Raw genomic sequence first — 17676 nt, forward strand, 5'->3', positions numbered from 1 at the left:
CACATGGCCGTCAATCACTCCTACCCAGTCACATGACCATTACGCCACACCCACAAAATAAGCCACACCCACAGTGTGGCAGTAAAAATTTTGGCTGCCCATTACTGCGTACAGTCATATGTGCGGTGAAAGAAATGCCATAAATGAAAGCAACAAACACACACCCAGAGCCCCACCACAATTTATACATGGTATGCTTGTATGTATGAGTGGTTATTTAAATTGGGGTTTTTTAGATTATTTTTAATATTAGATTTGTTTATATTGTCTTTTATATTGTTGTTAGCCACCCCGAGTCTTCGGAGAGAGGCGGCATACAAATCTAATAAATACAAATACAAATACCAGCATGATCGGACTCATTCGAGACAATGATGAATCTGCATACAGACGGGAAGTTGAACAACTATCCTTGTGGTGTAACCAGAACAATCTAGAACTGCACACATTCAAAACCGTAGAAATGGTGGTAGACTTTAAGAGAAACCCTTCCACCTCTCACAATACTAGACAACACAGTATCAACAGTAGAGACCTTCAAATTTCTAGGTTCTATCATATCTCAAGACCTAAAATGGTCATCTAACATCAAAAACATCATCAAAAAAGCACAACAAAGAATGTTCTTTCTGCGCCAGCTCAGGAAGCTCAAACTGCCCAAGGAGCTGCTGATACAGTTCTACAGAGGAATCATTGAGTCTGTCATCTGCACCTTTATAACTGTCTAGTTTGGCGCTGCAACCCAACAGGATCGACACAGACTTCAGAGGATAATCAGAACTGCAGAAAAAACAATTGCTGCCAACCTGCCTTCCATTGAGGACCTGTATACTGCACGAGTCAAAAAGAAGGCGGGGAAAATATTTACTGACCCCTCACATCCTGGACACAAATTGTTTCAACTCCTACCCTCAAAACGTCGCTACAGAGCACTGCACACCAAGACAACTAGACACAAGAACTTTTTTTTTCCGAACGCCATCACTCTACTAAACAAATAATTCCCTCAACACTGTCAGACTTTCTACTAAATCTGCACTTCTGTTCTACTAGTTTTTCTCATCATTCCTTTCACCCATTTCCTCCCATGTTGACTGTATGACTGTAACTTGTTGCTTGTATCCTAAGATTTTTATTAATATTGCTTCTTCATTGCTTATTTGACCCCTATGACAATCATTAAGTGTTGTACCACATGATTCTTGACAAATGTATATTTTGTTTTATGTACGCTGAGAGCATATGCACCAAGACAAATTCCTTCTGTGTCCAATCACACTTGGCCAATAAAAAATTCTATTCTATTCTATTCTATAAGAGAGCAAGAAAACGCCCCTGTCTTTTCTTCTCAGGAAAGGGGAGATAATGCTTCAAAAATAGCTCATCTCATACAGATTTGGAATCGGTTAAACGAGAGAGAAAAAGTGTTTCTCCTGGCATTGGAATGCGTTTGGACTAATGCGATTAAGGGCAAAATTTTTGGCAGGTTTCTGCAGCTGGGTAATTAGGTACAGGAAGGGACATGCGTAGCTTCCCATCCAGTTCTACAAAAATCCCAGTTCGGAGATTATTTTTTTATGTGTGTTTTTGAAAAGGGGGGAAGCGCAGTGATGTTAAAACTGGATTTGGTGGTTAGCAAATAATCATTGGCGTTTTTCTGAAACCCAGCAGGAGAAGCGCCTTTTATGTGTTTCTCCGTTGAGTTGAAAGACTTTTTGATCTTGAAAGTCAGTTTGAGCCTTAATGGTGAGGGTTGGACTTTGACCTAAAAATCCTGTTTCTGCTTCCAGGGGCGACTATAGTGTAAACCAGTGTTTTTCGACTTTTTTTCTTCAGTTGTGTAAAGCACAACAAGTCTGCAAACAGACCGAGACTCAGTTTCTGACTGGTCCAACACATGGCAACTCCAAATCTCAACCAGCAAATGCTCTGTCCAACACATCGGCAAAAAGAATCAGAACTTCAAATACAAACTTAATAAACAAATTATCACAGATAATCCCCACTCGGTCAAGGACCTCGGAATACTAGTAACTAAAGATCTAAGTGCCAAAGCCCACTGCAACAACATCGCCAAGAAGGCTTCAAGAGTTGTTAATCTAATCCTACGTAGCTTCTGCTCTGGAAATCTCACACTACTTACCAGAGCATACAAAACTTTTCCCAGACCCATCATCGAATACAGCTTGTCTGTTTGGAACCCATATCGCATCTCAGACATTAACACCCTTGAAAATGTTCAAAGATACTTCACAAGAAGAGCCCTTCATTCCTCCATGCGAAACAGAATCCCCTGCAAAACTAGACTTACAATCCTGAGTCTTGAAAGCTTAGAACTACGACACCTTAAACATGATCTAAGCATTGCCCACAAGATCATATGCTGCAATGTCCTGCCTGTCAAAGACTACTTCAGCTTCGACCACAACAACACAAGAGCACACAACAGATTCAAGCTTAATATTAACCGCTCCAAACTTGACTGTGAAAAATATGACTTTAGTAATCGGGTTGCCGAAGCGTGGAACTCATTACCGGACTCTGTAGTATCATCCCCTAACCCCCAACATTTTACCCTTAAACTATCCACGGTTGACCTCTCCAGATTCCTAAGAGGTCAGTAAGGGGCGTGCATAAGCGCACTAGAGTGCCTTCCGTTCCCTGTCCTATAGTCTCTCCTATATCTCGTATTTCTTCTTTACTATATCCTCTATAACCTTCATTGCATATTATTGTGTATTGGATAAAATAAATAAATAAATAAAAATAAATAAATAAAAATGATCAAACCCCAGGGAGAAGGAGCTGACAATTGACTGGGCGTCCCACTTTCCACAGAGAAAATGAGAATTTGAGAGTCATGCTTGTGCGCAAAGCAGATTATCTTCAAATGTTTCATTCTGACACAGTGCTATAATTTTAACATATAACCATAGTAACATTTACTAAGTACTACTGAAAGAAATCAAAGGGTTTTTCTCCTGCCCGTTTCAGTGTGGAGAGATAGAGCGACCTTTGGTTGTTGTTGGTGTGATGGAAATTATATATTTCTTCCAGGAATCGTTTGTTGGTCTTTGCTTAAACAAACGTAAATGCTTTTTGACCCCCTTCTTTTGTCTTTGGGTTGGACTTTTTGCAAAAGGTGTGCAGGGTGAGGTGGGGTTAATGCCACGCAGCACTCTTATTGAATTCATATTGCTCTTTTGTTTTTCCTTCTCGTTACTGCTTTTGCAGCTTTGAGTCAAAATCTAATTAATGTATAGAAGATCAAGGTAAAAAATATATAATCTTAGTGATGAGTTGGCTTTAAAATATCCCTTTAAAATAAGCCTGAATAGTATTGCCATCATTTTAATAATGTGCTTTCCTGTGATTCATAAAATGGTTGTAGATGAGAGAGAGGCAGGGAGGAGGGGAGAGAGAGAAAAGGAGGGATGGAGAGAATGAGAGAGGGAGAAAGAGAGAGAAAGAGAGAGAGGGAGGGAGCGAAGGAGGGAAAAACAAACCAACAACCCTCAAGTAATACCAAAACACTGATACACAATCCTGAACAGGATTCACCCCTCATCTGCCAGGACTCTGTATAAACGGGGCATAGCTTGGCGGGACCCAGGGGAAGAGCCTTCTCTGTGGCGGGCCCGGCCCTCTGGAACCAACTCCCCCCAGAGATTAGAATTGCCCCCACCCTCCTTGTCTTTCGTAAGCTACTTAAAACCCACCTCTGCCGCCAGGCATGGGGGAATTGAGATACGCTTTCCCCCTAGGCCTTTACAATTTTATGCATGGTATGTCTGTACGTATGTTTGGTTTTATAATAAGGGTTTTTAACTGTTTTAGTATTGGATTATTATTATATGCTGTTTTATTGCTGTTGTTAGCTGCCCCGAGTCTGCGGAGAGTGGCGGCATACAAATCCAATAGATAGATAGATAGATAGATAGATAGATAGATAGATAGATAGATAGATAGATAGATAGATAGATAGATAGATAGGCAGATAGATAGATAGATAGATAGATAGATAGATAGATAGATAGATAGATAGATAGGCAGATAGATAGATAGATAGATAGATAGATAGATAGATAGATAGATAGATAGATAGATAGATAGATAGATAGGCAGATAGGCAGATAGGCAGATAGATAGATAGATAGATAGATAGATAGATAGATAGATAGATAGATAGATAGATAGATAGATAGATAGATAGATAGATAGATAGATAGATAGGCAGATAGATAGATAGATAGATAGATAGATAGATAGATAGATAGATAGATAGATAGATAGATAGATAGATAGATAGATAATAGCATCCCGCCTTCGGTGTGACTGCTGGGTCCCACGTTAAACTTTAGATCACATCATGACCAGCTGTAAGCTGAGGACCTAAACCAGACCAGTATCTGATTTTTTTAAAAAAATATAAACAATGCTATGCTTCAATGGTTAGATGGCCTAGACATTGGTATTTGAACAACAGATCTCGTTAACATTTATATTTTATTGCGCTTTGCTAATCTAGATGAAATGTTAATATATATTGCCAGTCCGTGTACAATATGCCATGCGCTAAATGTATAAACTGCCACACATAAACGCAGCTCGAGTAAACCCTGGGGAAATGTGGCCTTACATCTATGATTGAAAACAGCAGGTCTTGTGCAAAGATTTGGTTGCAATGTTGTGATTAAAAGTGCCATAAATCCACCCTGCTAATGTGGTCTTTGGGACCTGCAACTGATGGGCAGGACAGACAATGAAGCCGAAAACGGTGGGTGGATGGATGGATACTTGATTGGTTGCTTGGATGGATGGATGTTTGGTTGCTTGGATGGATTGATCAATAGATAGATGGATGCTTGATTGGTTGCTTGGATGGATGGTGTTCTGTCAGGCTCTCTGGTAGACTCCTCCCCAAAATTCACAGGTACAAATTTCAGACACACCCACGTTTGAAAATTCAAAACAATGTTCTTTATAATGAAAATTCACTTAAACCAAGCCCTCTTTTGGTATAGCAAAGAGCACTTGTCTCCAAACAAACTGGTAATTTGTACAAGTCCCTTATCAGTTCTGTGATACTTAACTTGCAGGTGTGAGGCAATTCACAGTCCTTCTTCTTTCACAAAGTGAAACACACTTTGCTCTGGTTTAGTTTCAAAGCGGGGGAAAATCAGCACACAAAAAGTCAAAGTCAGTAAAGCAGTCATGAAACACAAGGATCAGATAATCCTCCACAATGGCCAAACCCACAGGCTGCTATTTATAGCAGCCTCACTAATTACCACAGCCCCACCCAACCCCAGGTGGCCTCATTTTCTTTGATAATAATCTCTCAGTTGTTGTTGCCTATGCATCGCTCTCCGCATATCATTAACTCTTGTTCTGAATCCAAGGAGGAGCTAGATAATTGATCTCCTTCTGAGCTGTCTGCCACACTCTCCTCCTTCCTGTCACTCATGTCTTCTTGGTCAGAGGAGCCCTCATCAGCAGATTCCACCGGGGGCAAAACAGGCCTGCAGCATGTGGATGTCTCCCTCACATCCACAGTCCTTGGGGCAGGAGCTGGGCCAGAGCTAACCACAACAGATGGATGGATGGATGGATGGATTGATGGATAGATAGACGGATGCTTGATTGGTTGCTGGGATGGATGGATGGATGGGTTGGTTCTCTGTCTGGGGACTCAGTAACACTCTGCTCCCTCTTTCTTTCTCAGGTGAGGAGGAGGAAGATGTCAATGTGTTGATCCTCAGCTACCCCCAGTACTGCCGCTATCGCTCTATGCGGAAACGGATGCAGGGCAAACCATACTCGGTGCAAGCAGACCAGTTCGTCTTAGCCCTAGGAGGTGTTGCAGCCATCAGTCAAAGATCTCAAATCCTCTACTGTCGAGACACATTTGAGCACCCTACACTCATCGAAAATGAGCACGTGTGTGATGAATTTGGTAAGTCCCTTCACCTTTCCTTCCATCTCAGGGCTTTCTGCAATTGTTCCCCGTTTTGGAATTGCGACTTAGTCACAATGGCTGGCGAAAAGCATTGTTCTACTTTACTGAGAAGCCAAGGAGTTGCTCAGAACTAACAGCCCATATAGTTTGGCATCTACATCACTGGCAAAAGCCCTGTTAGGAAAGCAGCAGGTTTGTTAGGGAATGGAGATGACATTGAAGAGAGCTTTGAAGGCTTCACGGTGCATTTGATTCTTAAGCATTGGGCCTCGTTCTTCCAGGTTTGCTTATTCTTTGAGTTTTGCTGGACCTCCTTTATTCTTCAATTGTGCACCAGCGGAGAGATTGCGAGTTGTTTTCTAGCTCGAGATGGCTCTGACTTATTATCAAAATGTCAGTCCTTGGTTTTAGAGCTCTTGAGTAATATGCTTAAAGCCATTAAGCTCCATATTGCTTACTTTGAAGGAGACTCACGATTCAGATGAGTTCGTGGGCCCCATCATGCCCTCATCACCTCGAGGTTCGACGACTGTAATGCTCTCTACATGGGGCTACCTTTGAAAAGTGTTCGGAAACTTCAGATCCTGCAGAATGCAGCTGCGAGAGCAGTCATGGGCTTACCTAGGTATGCCCATGTTACACCAACACTCCACAGTCTGCATTGGTTGCCAATCAATTTCCGGTCACAATTCAAAGTGATGGTTATGACCTATAAAGCCCTTCATGGCATCGGACCATAATATCTCCGGGACCGCCTTCTGGCGCACGAATCCCAGCGACCAATTAGGTCCCACAGAGTTGGCCTTCTCCAGGTCTCGTCGACTAAACAATGTTGTCTGGCGAGTCCCAGGGGAAGAGCCTTCTCTGTGGCGGCCCCAACCCTCTGGAACCTGTTCCCCCTTGAGATTAGAATTGCCCCCACCCTCCTTGCCTTTCGTAGACTCCTTAAAACCCACCTCTGCCGTCAGGCATGGGGAAACTGAAATAACTTCCCCAGGCCTATATTGTTTATGTATGGTGTGCTGTGTGCACGTTTTTAAATTATGGGTTTTTAGTTTAAATCATTAGATTTGAATTACATATTGTTTTGCTACTATTGTTGTGAGCTGCCCCGAGTCTACGGAGAGGGGCGGCATACAAATTTAATAAATAATAATAAATAATAATAATAATGGAGGGAATGGGCTCTTTGTGGAGCTGAGTTCTAGCAGGAGCCACGTTGTTAATACGGGATCAGTGTTAGCTTCATCGGGTTCTACAGTTTTCAGTCCCTAAATGTGCAGAGTACCAAGAGATGTTGGGCTGCACCAAGAGATGTTTTCGGAGCATGTTTGTGGGAATGAAGCACCTCCCTACACAACATTAGAGCAGCAACATCCTTTGCAAGATTCGCCTGGCTGCTTGGAAGCTGTTCTGTCGGGCTCTCTGGTAGAATCCTCCCAAAAATTCACAGGTACAAATTTCAGACACACACACGTTTGAAAATTCAAAACAATGGTCTTTATAATGAAAATTCACTTAAACCAAGCCCTCTTTTGGTATAGCAAAGAGCACTCTTCTCCAAACAAACTGGTAATTTGTGCAAGTCCCTTATCAGTTCTGTGATACTTAGCTTGCAGGTGTGAGGCAATTTACAGTCCTTCTTCTTTCACAAAGTGACACACACTTTGCTCTGGTTTAGTTTCAAAGCAGGGAAAAATCAGCACACAAAGGTCAAAGTCAGTAAAGCAGTCACGAAACACAAGGATCAGATAATCCTCTTCAATGGCCAAACCCACAGGCTGCTATTTATAGCAGCCTCACTGATTACCACAGCCCCACCCAGCCACAGGTGGCCTCATTTTCTTTGATAATAATCTCTCAGTTGTTGCTGCCTATGCATCGCTCTCCTCATGCGTGGCTGTATCATTAACTCTTGTTCTGAATCCAAGGAGGAGCTAGATAATTGATCTCCTTCTGAGCTGTCTGACCCACTCTCCTCCTCCCTGTCACTCATGTCTTCTTGGTCAGAGGAGCCTTCATCAGCAGATTCCACCGGGGGCAAAACAGGCCTGCAGCATGTGGATGTCTCCCCCACATTCACAGTCCTTGGGGCAGGAGCAGGGCCAGAGCTAACCACAACAGAAGCTATCCTCAGCAATCTCCAAGTGTGTTGAGAAATGAGAGGTGTGCACCATGAACAAAGCAGAGGAAGAGCCCCGGAGCATGGGATAATTTTTGCTAAGGATGCAGAGAAGCCCTTTAATCTCCTTTGTGAAGGCCCTCTTTGTCACTATTTGCACAACCGGCCCTTAAAGGCTGGTCCTTATGAGTAGAAACTGCTTTGGGGAGGTTGACAAAAATGGTGGCGAGGCTTCCCAGTCTTATAGTACTGTCGCTGGGCCCTGCACAAGTTTAATTATTGGGATAGGCAAGAGGTTGGCAAAGTTGGCTCTTCTATGACATGTGGACTTCAACTCCCAGAATTCCTGAGCCAGCGTGATTGGCTCAGGAATTCTGGGAGTTGAAGTCCACAAGTCATAGAAGAGCCAACTTCGCCAACCCCTGCCTTAGGTCACAAAGGTCTTCAAACTTGGCCACTTTAAGACTTGTGGACTCCAACTCCCAGAATTCCTGAGCTAGTATGATTGGCTCAGGAGTTATGGGAGTTGAAGTCCACAAGTCATAGAAGAGCCAACTTTGCCAATCCCTGCCTTAGGTCACAAAGGTCTTCAAACTTGGCCCCTTTAAGACTTGTGGACTTCAACTCTCAGAATTCCTGAGCTAGTATGATTGGCTCAGGAGTTATGGGAGTTGAAGTCCACAAGTCATAGAAGAGCCAACTTCACCAACCCCTGCCTTAGGTCACAAAGGTCTTCAAACTTGGCCACTTTAAGACTTGTGGACTTCAACTCCCAGAATTCCTGAGCTAGTATGATTGGCTCAGGTGTTATGGGAGTTGAAGTCTACAAGTCATAGAAGAGCCAACTTTCCCAATTCCTGGTGATAGGTTGATTTTATGAGTTCTCTTAATCTGTGCTGTGTAAATCACTTTTTTTTTTTGCCATATCACTTTACAAATTAGATGATGTTCATAAATCTTTATAATGTGAAACCATTTGTATCTGTTGGTGATGAAGACAAGGAGAAAATGTATTTGATATTCTGATGCTGCCTACTTGAAAAGAATGGGTTTTCCCATGGATCACTATAAACGATGGTGTTATTCAGTCAATTTTGGGAGCTATAGAGCTCAGGTTCCTTTATACAAGGAAGTCTGTCTTAGCTTTGGTGGAAAGGAAGAACTCAGGGCTGAACTGGATCTTGGTGCTGTCTGAACTTGGTGGGTTTCATGACCCAACTAGGGAATCTCATCAGTAAATGTGAGGTTTCTCGCCGGTTTATTTTGACTTAAATGGTGTCCACAGTCCATAGGTTGTAATGCCAGCACGAAACCCGTGATTTAAAGAAAAATTAATTTTAATTAAAATGAAATACAATTTTGATAATTGCACCTATGCATGCAGTAACTTCCCCAGAAAATGGTCCATTTGCCAACTTCTGGTTGAACCAGAACTTAGCTTTGCCAGCAGGCTTGAGGACCTTGAGAACTGACATCTCTTAATTCCAGCCTATATAAGATTTAATTAGGATGTATGATATGGTATGATTGTATCGGTAAAATTTAAGGGATTTTATATTATTTATAATAATGTATATTATTATATATAAACTGCTCAAAAAACATAAATGGAGCACTTAAACAACACAATATAACTCCAAGTAAATCAAACTTCTGTGAAATCAAACAGTCCACTTAGGAAGCAACACTGACTGACAATCAATTTCACCTGCTGTTGTGCACATCCAACTTTGTACAGAACAAAGTATTCAATGAGAATATTTCATTCATTCAGATCTAGGATGTGTTATTTGATTGTTCCCTTTATTTTTTTTTGAGCGGTATATATTTAAAATTTCAGCAAAAAACATGTGATACATATATGTTTTTTGCTGAAATTTTAAAATTAAGGGATACTAGGATGGCACCATTTCGGCCTTGTTCTGGCCTCATCAGCTAGCCACACCCTTACTGGGATTTGATCCGGCAGCTTCTGCCTTGTAAGGCAGAGAATTAACAGCTGAGCCACCAGACCTGATCCCTTCAGCTTTGTACCAGGGAGGTGCTATATGTTTTTTATGTCAGATCACCCTGGTATATTGAAGGAACGTCACAGCTCCTTTTTGCCTCTAGGCCCAACCCAGGGCCATTACAAGGCAGTTAATTTATTCATAGCCGACAACTATATTCTGTATGTATCACATGTACAAAGATACAAAGCTGAAGGGATCAGGTCTGGTGGCTCAGCTGTTAATTCTCTGCTTTACAAAGGCAGAGGATCAAATCCCAGTAAGGGTGTGGCTAGCTGATGAGGCCAGAACAAGGCCGAAATGGTGCCATCCTAGTCTCCCTTAATTTTAAAATTTCAGCAAAAAACATTTGATACATACAGAATATAGTTGTCGGCTATGAATAAATTAACTGCCTTGTAATGGCCCTGGGTTGGGCCTAGAGGCAAAAAGGAGCTGTGACGTTCCTTCAATATACCAGGGTGATCCGACATAAAAAACATATATATAAGTTATTTATATTGTTTTATTATTTTACTGTTGTAAGCCGCCCTGGATCCCTTGGGAGTGGGCGGCATACAAATTTAATTAATTGGTTGGTTGGTTGGTTGGTTGGTTGGTTGGTTGGTTGGTTGGTTGGTTGGTTGGTTGGTTAATTAAGTCACGTGCTTTGAGTCGGATGTGCTTTACAGTCGGATGTGCAAAGACGAGAGCAATTTATAGGGGTGCAAGTGATTGTCCCATTTCTTAAAAAAGAGCTTTCAATGCTGCTCTTTTTCAGAGCAATAGTAATAACGATAACATATTAAATGTCTACGCCATCTCTATGACTTTGGGCAGCCAGACAATAATCAGCAGAGTCTTTTAGAGAAGCAAAAGTATATCAAGAAGAGATTGATTTGACAGGAAGGGAATGCAAGATAAGTCAAGCTCCAGATTTTTTTTAAAATGAAAACTACATATCATTAAACTAGATTATAATATTTCTATTTAAAGCACCCTGCACTGTGATGCAAAAATGTGCCTGACTAGGTAAAATGTCAATTTGGGTCTCTAATTCCTGAAGAGTGTATTTAATGATTAACGTATGGCACCAACTTTATCTTCTGCTGCTGATTCCAAATAGTAGACACTGTATTATTCAGTATTAAGTGTGGATGATCTTCTCCGGGTCCCGTCAACTAAGCAATGTCGCCTGGCGGGACCCAGGGGAAGAGCCTTCTCTGTGGCGGCCCCGGCCCTCTGGAACCAACTCCCCCCAGAGATTAGAACTGCCCCCACCCTCCTTGCCTTTCGTAAACAACTTAAAACCCACCTCTGCCGCCAGGCATGGGGGAATTGAGATCCTCTTTCCCCCTAGGCCTTTACAATTCTATGCATGGTATGTATGTATGTATGTTTGGTTTTTATATTAATTGATTTTTAATCATCAATACCAAATTACTATTGTACACTGTTTTATTGTCGCTGTTAGCCGCCCCGAGTCTCTGGAAAGGGGCGGCATACAAATCCAATAAATAAATAAATAAATAAAAACCTTTATAGCTGGGGACTCCAACCTCGGAAACTTTAAGACTTGTGGACCTTCAACTCCCAGAGTTCTTAAAGTCTTGAAGTTGCTAAGGTTGGAGACCCCTGCTTTATAGGAAATATCAACTTCATGTATTTCTTAGAAACCAAAATATTGTATTTGTTCAACCGAAATAAAGAGCAATAGCATTTAGACTTATATACCGCTTTACAGTGCTTTACAAACCCCTCTAAGCGGTTTACAGAAAGTAAGCATGTTGCCCCCAACAATTTGGGTGCTCATTTTGTCATTTTTGGAATACTAATATCAAATGACCTAAGTGCTAAAGCCCACTGCAACAATATCGCCAAAAAGGCTTCTAGAGTTGTTAACCTGATCCTATGTAGCTTCTGCTCCGGCAATCTCACACTACTCACAAGAGCCTACAAAACGTTTGCCAGACCCATCCTTGAATACAGCTCATCTGTCTGGAACCCATACCACATCTCGGACATCAACACCCTTGAAAACATCCAAAGATATTTCACCAGAAGAGCCCTTCACTCCTCCACTCGAAACAGAATACCCTACGAAAATAGACTAACAATCCTGGGTCTAGAAAGCTTAGGACTACGGCGCCTAAAACACGATTTAAGTATTGCCCACAAAATCATATGCTGCAACATCCTACCGGTCAATGACTACTTCAGCTTCAACCGCAACAACACAAGAGCACGCAACAGATTCAAACTTAATATTAAGCGCTCCAAACTTGACAGTAAAAAATATGACTTTAGCAATCGAGTTGTCGAAGGTGGAACTCATTACCGGACTCAATAGTGTCAACCCCTAACCCCCAACATTTCTCCCTTAGACTATCCACGATTGACCTCTCCAGGTTCCTAAGAGGTCAGTGAGGGGCGTACATAAGTGCACTAGTGTGCCTTTCGTCCCCTGTCCAATTGTCTTTCCTTTATCTCATATATCATATATATTTTCTTCCTTTCATATATCTTCTCCTCTATTTTTACATATTATCTTTATATATATATATTACTTCATGTCTGTTCTCTTCCATATGTATTGTGTATTGGACAAATGAATAAATAAATAAAATAAAAAATAAAAATCTTGGAAGGGTGGAAGGTTTAGTTGACCTTGAGCCTGATGAGATTTGATCTGCCAAACAGCGGGCAGCCGGTGAACAGCAGAAGTAGCTTCCAGTACTGTACTCTAACCACTGCACCACCAAGGCTCCTATGATGTTTGCATTTCCTTTTCCCTTTTCAATTAAACATTTTAATAAAGAATTAAAAGTCCTCCCCTCTCTTCTAAACTGGGGAAGGGCAAGGCCTTCTTTAATATGGTTGGGAACTTTGGTTGCTTTCTTTTTTTAAAAAAAAAAAAGCAACACCTTTAAACCATAAACCTTAATCCTCCACCTCATTATTACCACTAATCTAAAGTAATCATTAATCTTACATGGGTAATATTGATATTGCAATATTGTGAAAAGGCAACTTCTCTCTCTGGGGCTCTCCTTATCTCAGTCAAAGAGATAAGCCTGCAGAACATGCAAATATGTCGAAGTTACAAGTGGGAGGAGCAGCTCTGCTGTTGGTGCTGCTCAAGCACACTCGCCAGCTCCGTAGTTGCCACTACACACCTTGTCTTCACAGTGGCGGCCCAGGGAATAACGTTCTCTCCGGTGGATGGGCTGGTTGGATTGCTAGCAGCGGCCAACACAGGGCCTTCTCACCATCAGTCAGCGCAAAGTAAACCCAGGCAGCAACCCCTGCGGCTGTGTTTACGGGGAAGATAAGGTGCCATCCTCCTTGTTTTAAATAATAATAATAATAATAATAATAATAATAATAATAATAATAATAATAGTAATAATAATAATAAGAAGAAGAAGAAGAAGAAGAACAACAACAACAACAACACACCAGACATTGTGATCGTGGAGAAAAAGAAAGTATGGGTCATCGACATCGCAATCCCAGGAGACAGCAGAATTGAGGAGAAGCAGCTAGAGAAATTAGTGAAATACGAAGATCTAAAAATCGAGTTGCAACGACTCTGGCATAAGCCAGTGAAAGTGGTCCCAGTGGTACTTGGCACGCTGGGCGCAGTGCCAAAGGATCTCAGCGGACATTTGAAAACCATCGGAATTGACAAAATCTCCATCTGTCAATTGCAAAAGGCCGCTTTACTGGGATCGGCAAACATAATTCGCCGCTACATCACGCAGTCCTAGGTGCTTGGGAAGCACCCGACTGGTGATGAAATACAAAATCCAGCATAGTGATCTCGTTTGCTGTGTTGTACTGAAATAATAATAATAATAATAATAATAATAATAATAATAATAATAATAACAACAACAACAACAACAAAAACAGAGTTGGAAGGGACCTTGGAGGTCTTCTAGTCCAACCCCCTGCTTAGGCAGGAAACCAAACACTACTTCAGACAGATGGTTATCCAACATCTGTTTAAAAGCTTCCAGTGTTGGAGCATTCACAACTTCTGGAGGCAAGCTGTTCCACTGATCAACCGTTCTGACTGTCAGGAAATTTCTCATTAGTTCTAAATTGCTTCTCTCCTAGTTTAGTTTCCACCCATTGCTTCTTGTTCTACCTTCAGGTGCTTTGGAGAATAGGTTTACTCCTTCTTCTTTGTGGCAACCCATGAGATATTGGAAGACTGATATCATAACTCCCCTGGTCCTTCTTTTCATTAAACTCGACATGCCCAGTTCCTGCAACCGTTCTTCATATGTTTTAGCCTCCAGTCCTCTAATCATCTTTGTCACTCTTCTCAGCACTTTTTCTAGAGTCTAAACATCCTTTTTGCATCATGGCGACCAGAACTGAATGCAGTATAAGACCTTACCAAGACCTTATAAAGTGGTATTAACACTTCACTTGATCTTGATTCTATCCCTCTGTTAACTTCAGATCGTGCAGAATGCAGCTGCGAGAGCAATCATGGGCTTCCCTAGGTATGCCCATGTTACACCAACACTCCGCAGTCTGCATTGGTTGCCGATCAGTTTCCGGTCACAATTCAAAGTGTTGGTTACGACCTATAAAGCCCTTCATGGCATCAGACCAGAATATCTCCGGGACCGCCTTCTGCCGCACGAATCCCAGCGACCGGTTAGGTCCCACAGAGTTGGCCTTCTCCAGGTCCCGTCGACTAAACAATGTCGTTTGGCGGGACCCAGGGGAAGAGCCTTGTCTGTGGCGGCCCCGACCCTCTGGAATCAGCTCCCCCCGGAGATTAGAATTGCCCCCACCCTCCTTGCCTTTCGAAAACTCCTTAAAACCCACCTCTGCCGTCAGGCATGGGGGAATTGAGACATCTCCCCTGGGCCTAAACAGTTTATGCATGGTATGTTTGTGTGTATGTTTGCTTTTAATAATGGGTTTTTAGTGTTTTTAAATAATTAGATTTGTTGGACATTGTTTTATTGTTGTTGTGAGCCTCCACGAGTCTCCGGAGAGGGGCGGCATACAAATCTAATTAATAATAATAATAATAATAATAATAATAATAATAATAATAATAATGCACCCTAGAACAGTGTTGGTGGAAGGTCTTAAGCATAAAACGTATCAGGAAAGACTTAATGAACTCAATCTGTATAATCTGGAGGACAGAAGGAAAAGGGGGGACATGATCGAAACATTTAAATATGTTAAAGGGTTAAATAAGGTCCAGGAGGGAAGTGTTTTTAATAGGAAAGTGAACACAAGAACAAGGGGACACAATCTGAAGTTAGTTGGGGGAAACATCAAAAGCAACATGAGAAAATATTATTTTACTGAAAGAGTCGTAGATGCTTGGAACAAACCTCCAACAGACATGGTTGGTAAATCCACAGTAATTGAATTTAAACACTGATTGATTGATTGATTGATTGATTGATTGATTGATTGATTGATTGATTGATTGATTGGATTTGTATGCCGCCCCTCTCCGCAGACTCGGGATAAACATATATCCATCCTAAGATAAAATACAGAAAATATTATAGGGGCAGACTAGATGGATCATGAGGTCTTTTTCTGTTGTCAGTCTTCTATGTTTCTATGTTGGGGTTTTTGGCAGCTGCTGCACACTGTTGGCTCACATTTAAATGGTTGTCCACTAGGACTCCAAGATCCCTCTCGCAGTTACTACTGTTGAGCAAGACACGACATATACTGTAGCTGTGTGTTTTGTTTCTCTTGCCTAAATGTAGAACCTGGTCTTCAACCAGAGGTTTCCCAAGATGCTCAAACAGGTTACTCACACAGAATCTGGCTTGAATTTATAGTGACATGTTTTCCAGTGTGTCTCTGTGTGTGTTAGAATTGAATGTTTCACTTCTATAGAACTTTGTAGCCTGGTTTGCTCATTATGCAAATGATTTGTTTATACTAATTGTGAGTCATTTCCTTCAAGTACACCTTCAGCTAGCATGTAAAATAAAGCCTCTTTTGAGCTGAGCTGGATTCCTGGTGAGCACAATGCTCACTTCCATGTGGTTATCTTGAGAAAATTGCCAAGTGGGTTTATTGCTGCCTCTTTGGATTTTAACCCACCTGATCTCTCCATAGATCTTCTGCCAAGAAATACCATGGACCTGAGCCTGTTGTAGCCTTTGGGGATGGTCCAAGGCACCATTGGTCTAATCTGTGCTCTTCCTACATGACTTGTGGCTGAAAAAAATGAATGAAGTTAAGAAAGAAATATGCATTTTCTCCTTAAAGATACAGTGGTACCTCTACTTAAGAACTTAATTCATTTCGCGACCAGGTTCTTAAGTAGAAAAGTTTGTAAGTAGAAGCAATTTCTCCCATAGGAATCAATGTAAAAGCAAAATAATATGTGCAAACCCATTAGGAAAGAAATAAATGCTCGGAATTTGGGTGGGAGGAGGAGGAGGAAGAAGAGGAGGAGGACAGTCGCTGCCCAGAGCGAAGGGAGCGTTTCTTTTCTCTGGGCGCTGGCAAAGGTTTATTCCCTCTCCAAGCACCGAGGAAAATGCTTAGTTCACTCTGGACTGCCAAAGCCTCCTTAAGCACCACCGAAAGGCTCCGCTGGCAGCCCAGGAATGCCCAAAATGACCGGGATTAAAGGGGGAATGGCAGGAAACTGGCCGGGCCTTCGTGCCGCTCTCAAATTTCCTGGGAAATTTTTCCAGGCCCAGGTTCTTAAGTAGAAAATGGTTCTTGATCGAAACATTTAAATATGTTAAAGGGTTAAATAAGGTTCAGGAGGGAAGTGTTTTTAATAGGAAAGGGAACACAAGAACAAGGGGACACAATCTGAAGTTAGTTGGGGGAAAGATCAAAGGCAACATGAGAAAATATTATTTTACTGAAAGAGTAGTAGATCCTTGGAACAAACTTCCAGCAGACGTGGTTGGTAAATCCACAGTAACTGAATTTAAACATGCCTGGGATAAACATATATCCATTGTAAGATAAAATACAGGAAATAGTATAAGGGCAGACTAGATGGACCATGAGGTCTTTTTCTGCCGTCAGTCTTCTATGTTTCTATGTTTCTATGTTTAAGAAGAGGCAAAAAAAATCTTGAACACCCGGTTCTTATCTAGAAAAGTTCTTAAGTAGAGGCGTTCTTAAGTAGAGGTACTACTGTAGTTTATGAAATTGCATATCCACCAGAATTCCATAGTGCCTAATAAGAATCATCACCTGTCCACCAGGACAGATCCATAAGTAGCAGGACGTGGTTGGTAAATCCACAGTAACTGAAATTAAACATGCCTGGGATAAACATATGAATCTCTATATATACTCTATATACAGAAGCTGACTGCAGTGTCTTACCAGTCTAAAAAAAGATAGATTTCCAAAACAGGTTTAGAGTACACTAATTAAATATATCCTTTTTTTTTAGAAAAATAAATAAAGCAAATGGCACTGAGAGCTGTTGTTAGTGAGCAGTAACCATTATGTTATTTCCATTTAGGTATGTGTAAAATAAAAGTGCTTTCCCATCATTTAGCATGAATCTGAAATGTTTGAAAATGAGGAATCTGGAAGTGTTTTGAATTCCTGGTCAAACCTTTTTCTTT

The 17676-nt window shown here is 41.5% G+C and overlaps 1 protein-coding gene across 1 annotated transcript in view; it reads left to right on the top strand.

The window, feature by feature from the left end:
* Positions 1-17676, top strand: part of ARID5B (AT-rich interaction domain 5B) — a 207688-nt gene that overhangs the window by 108662 nt on the left and 81350 nt on the right. The window contains exon 4 of the mRNA XM_070752083.1: positions 5726-5956. Coding sequence (XP_070608184.1) covers positions 5726-5956 — 231 coding nt within the window. The remainder of the gene's footprint in view (positions 1-5725; positions 5957-17676) is intronic.

The sequence above is a fragment of the Erythrolamprus reginae genome, chromosome 5, assembly GCF_031021105.1.
Source record: "Erythrolamprus reginae isolate rEryReg1 chromosome 5, rEryReg1.hap1, whole genome shotgun sequence".
Lineage (NCBI taxonomy): Eukaryota > Metazoa > Chordata > Lepidosauria > Squamata > Dipsadidae > Erythrolamprus > Erythrolamprus reginae.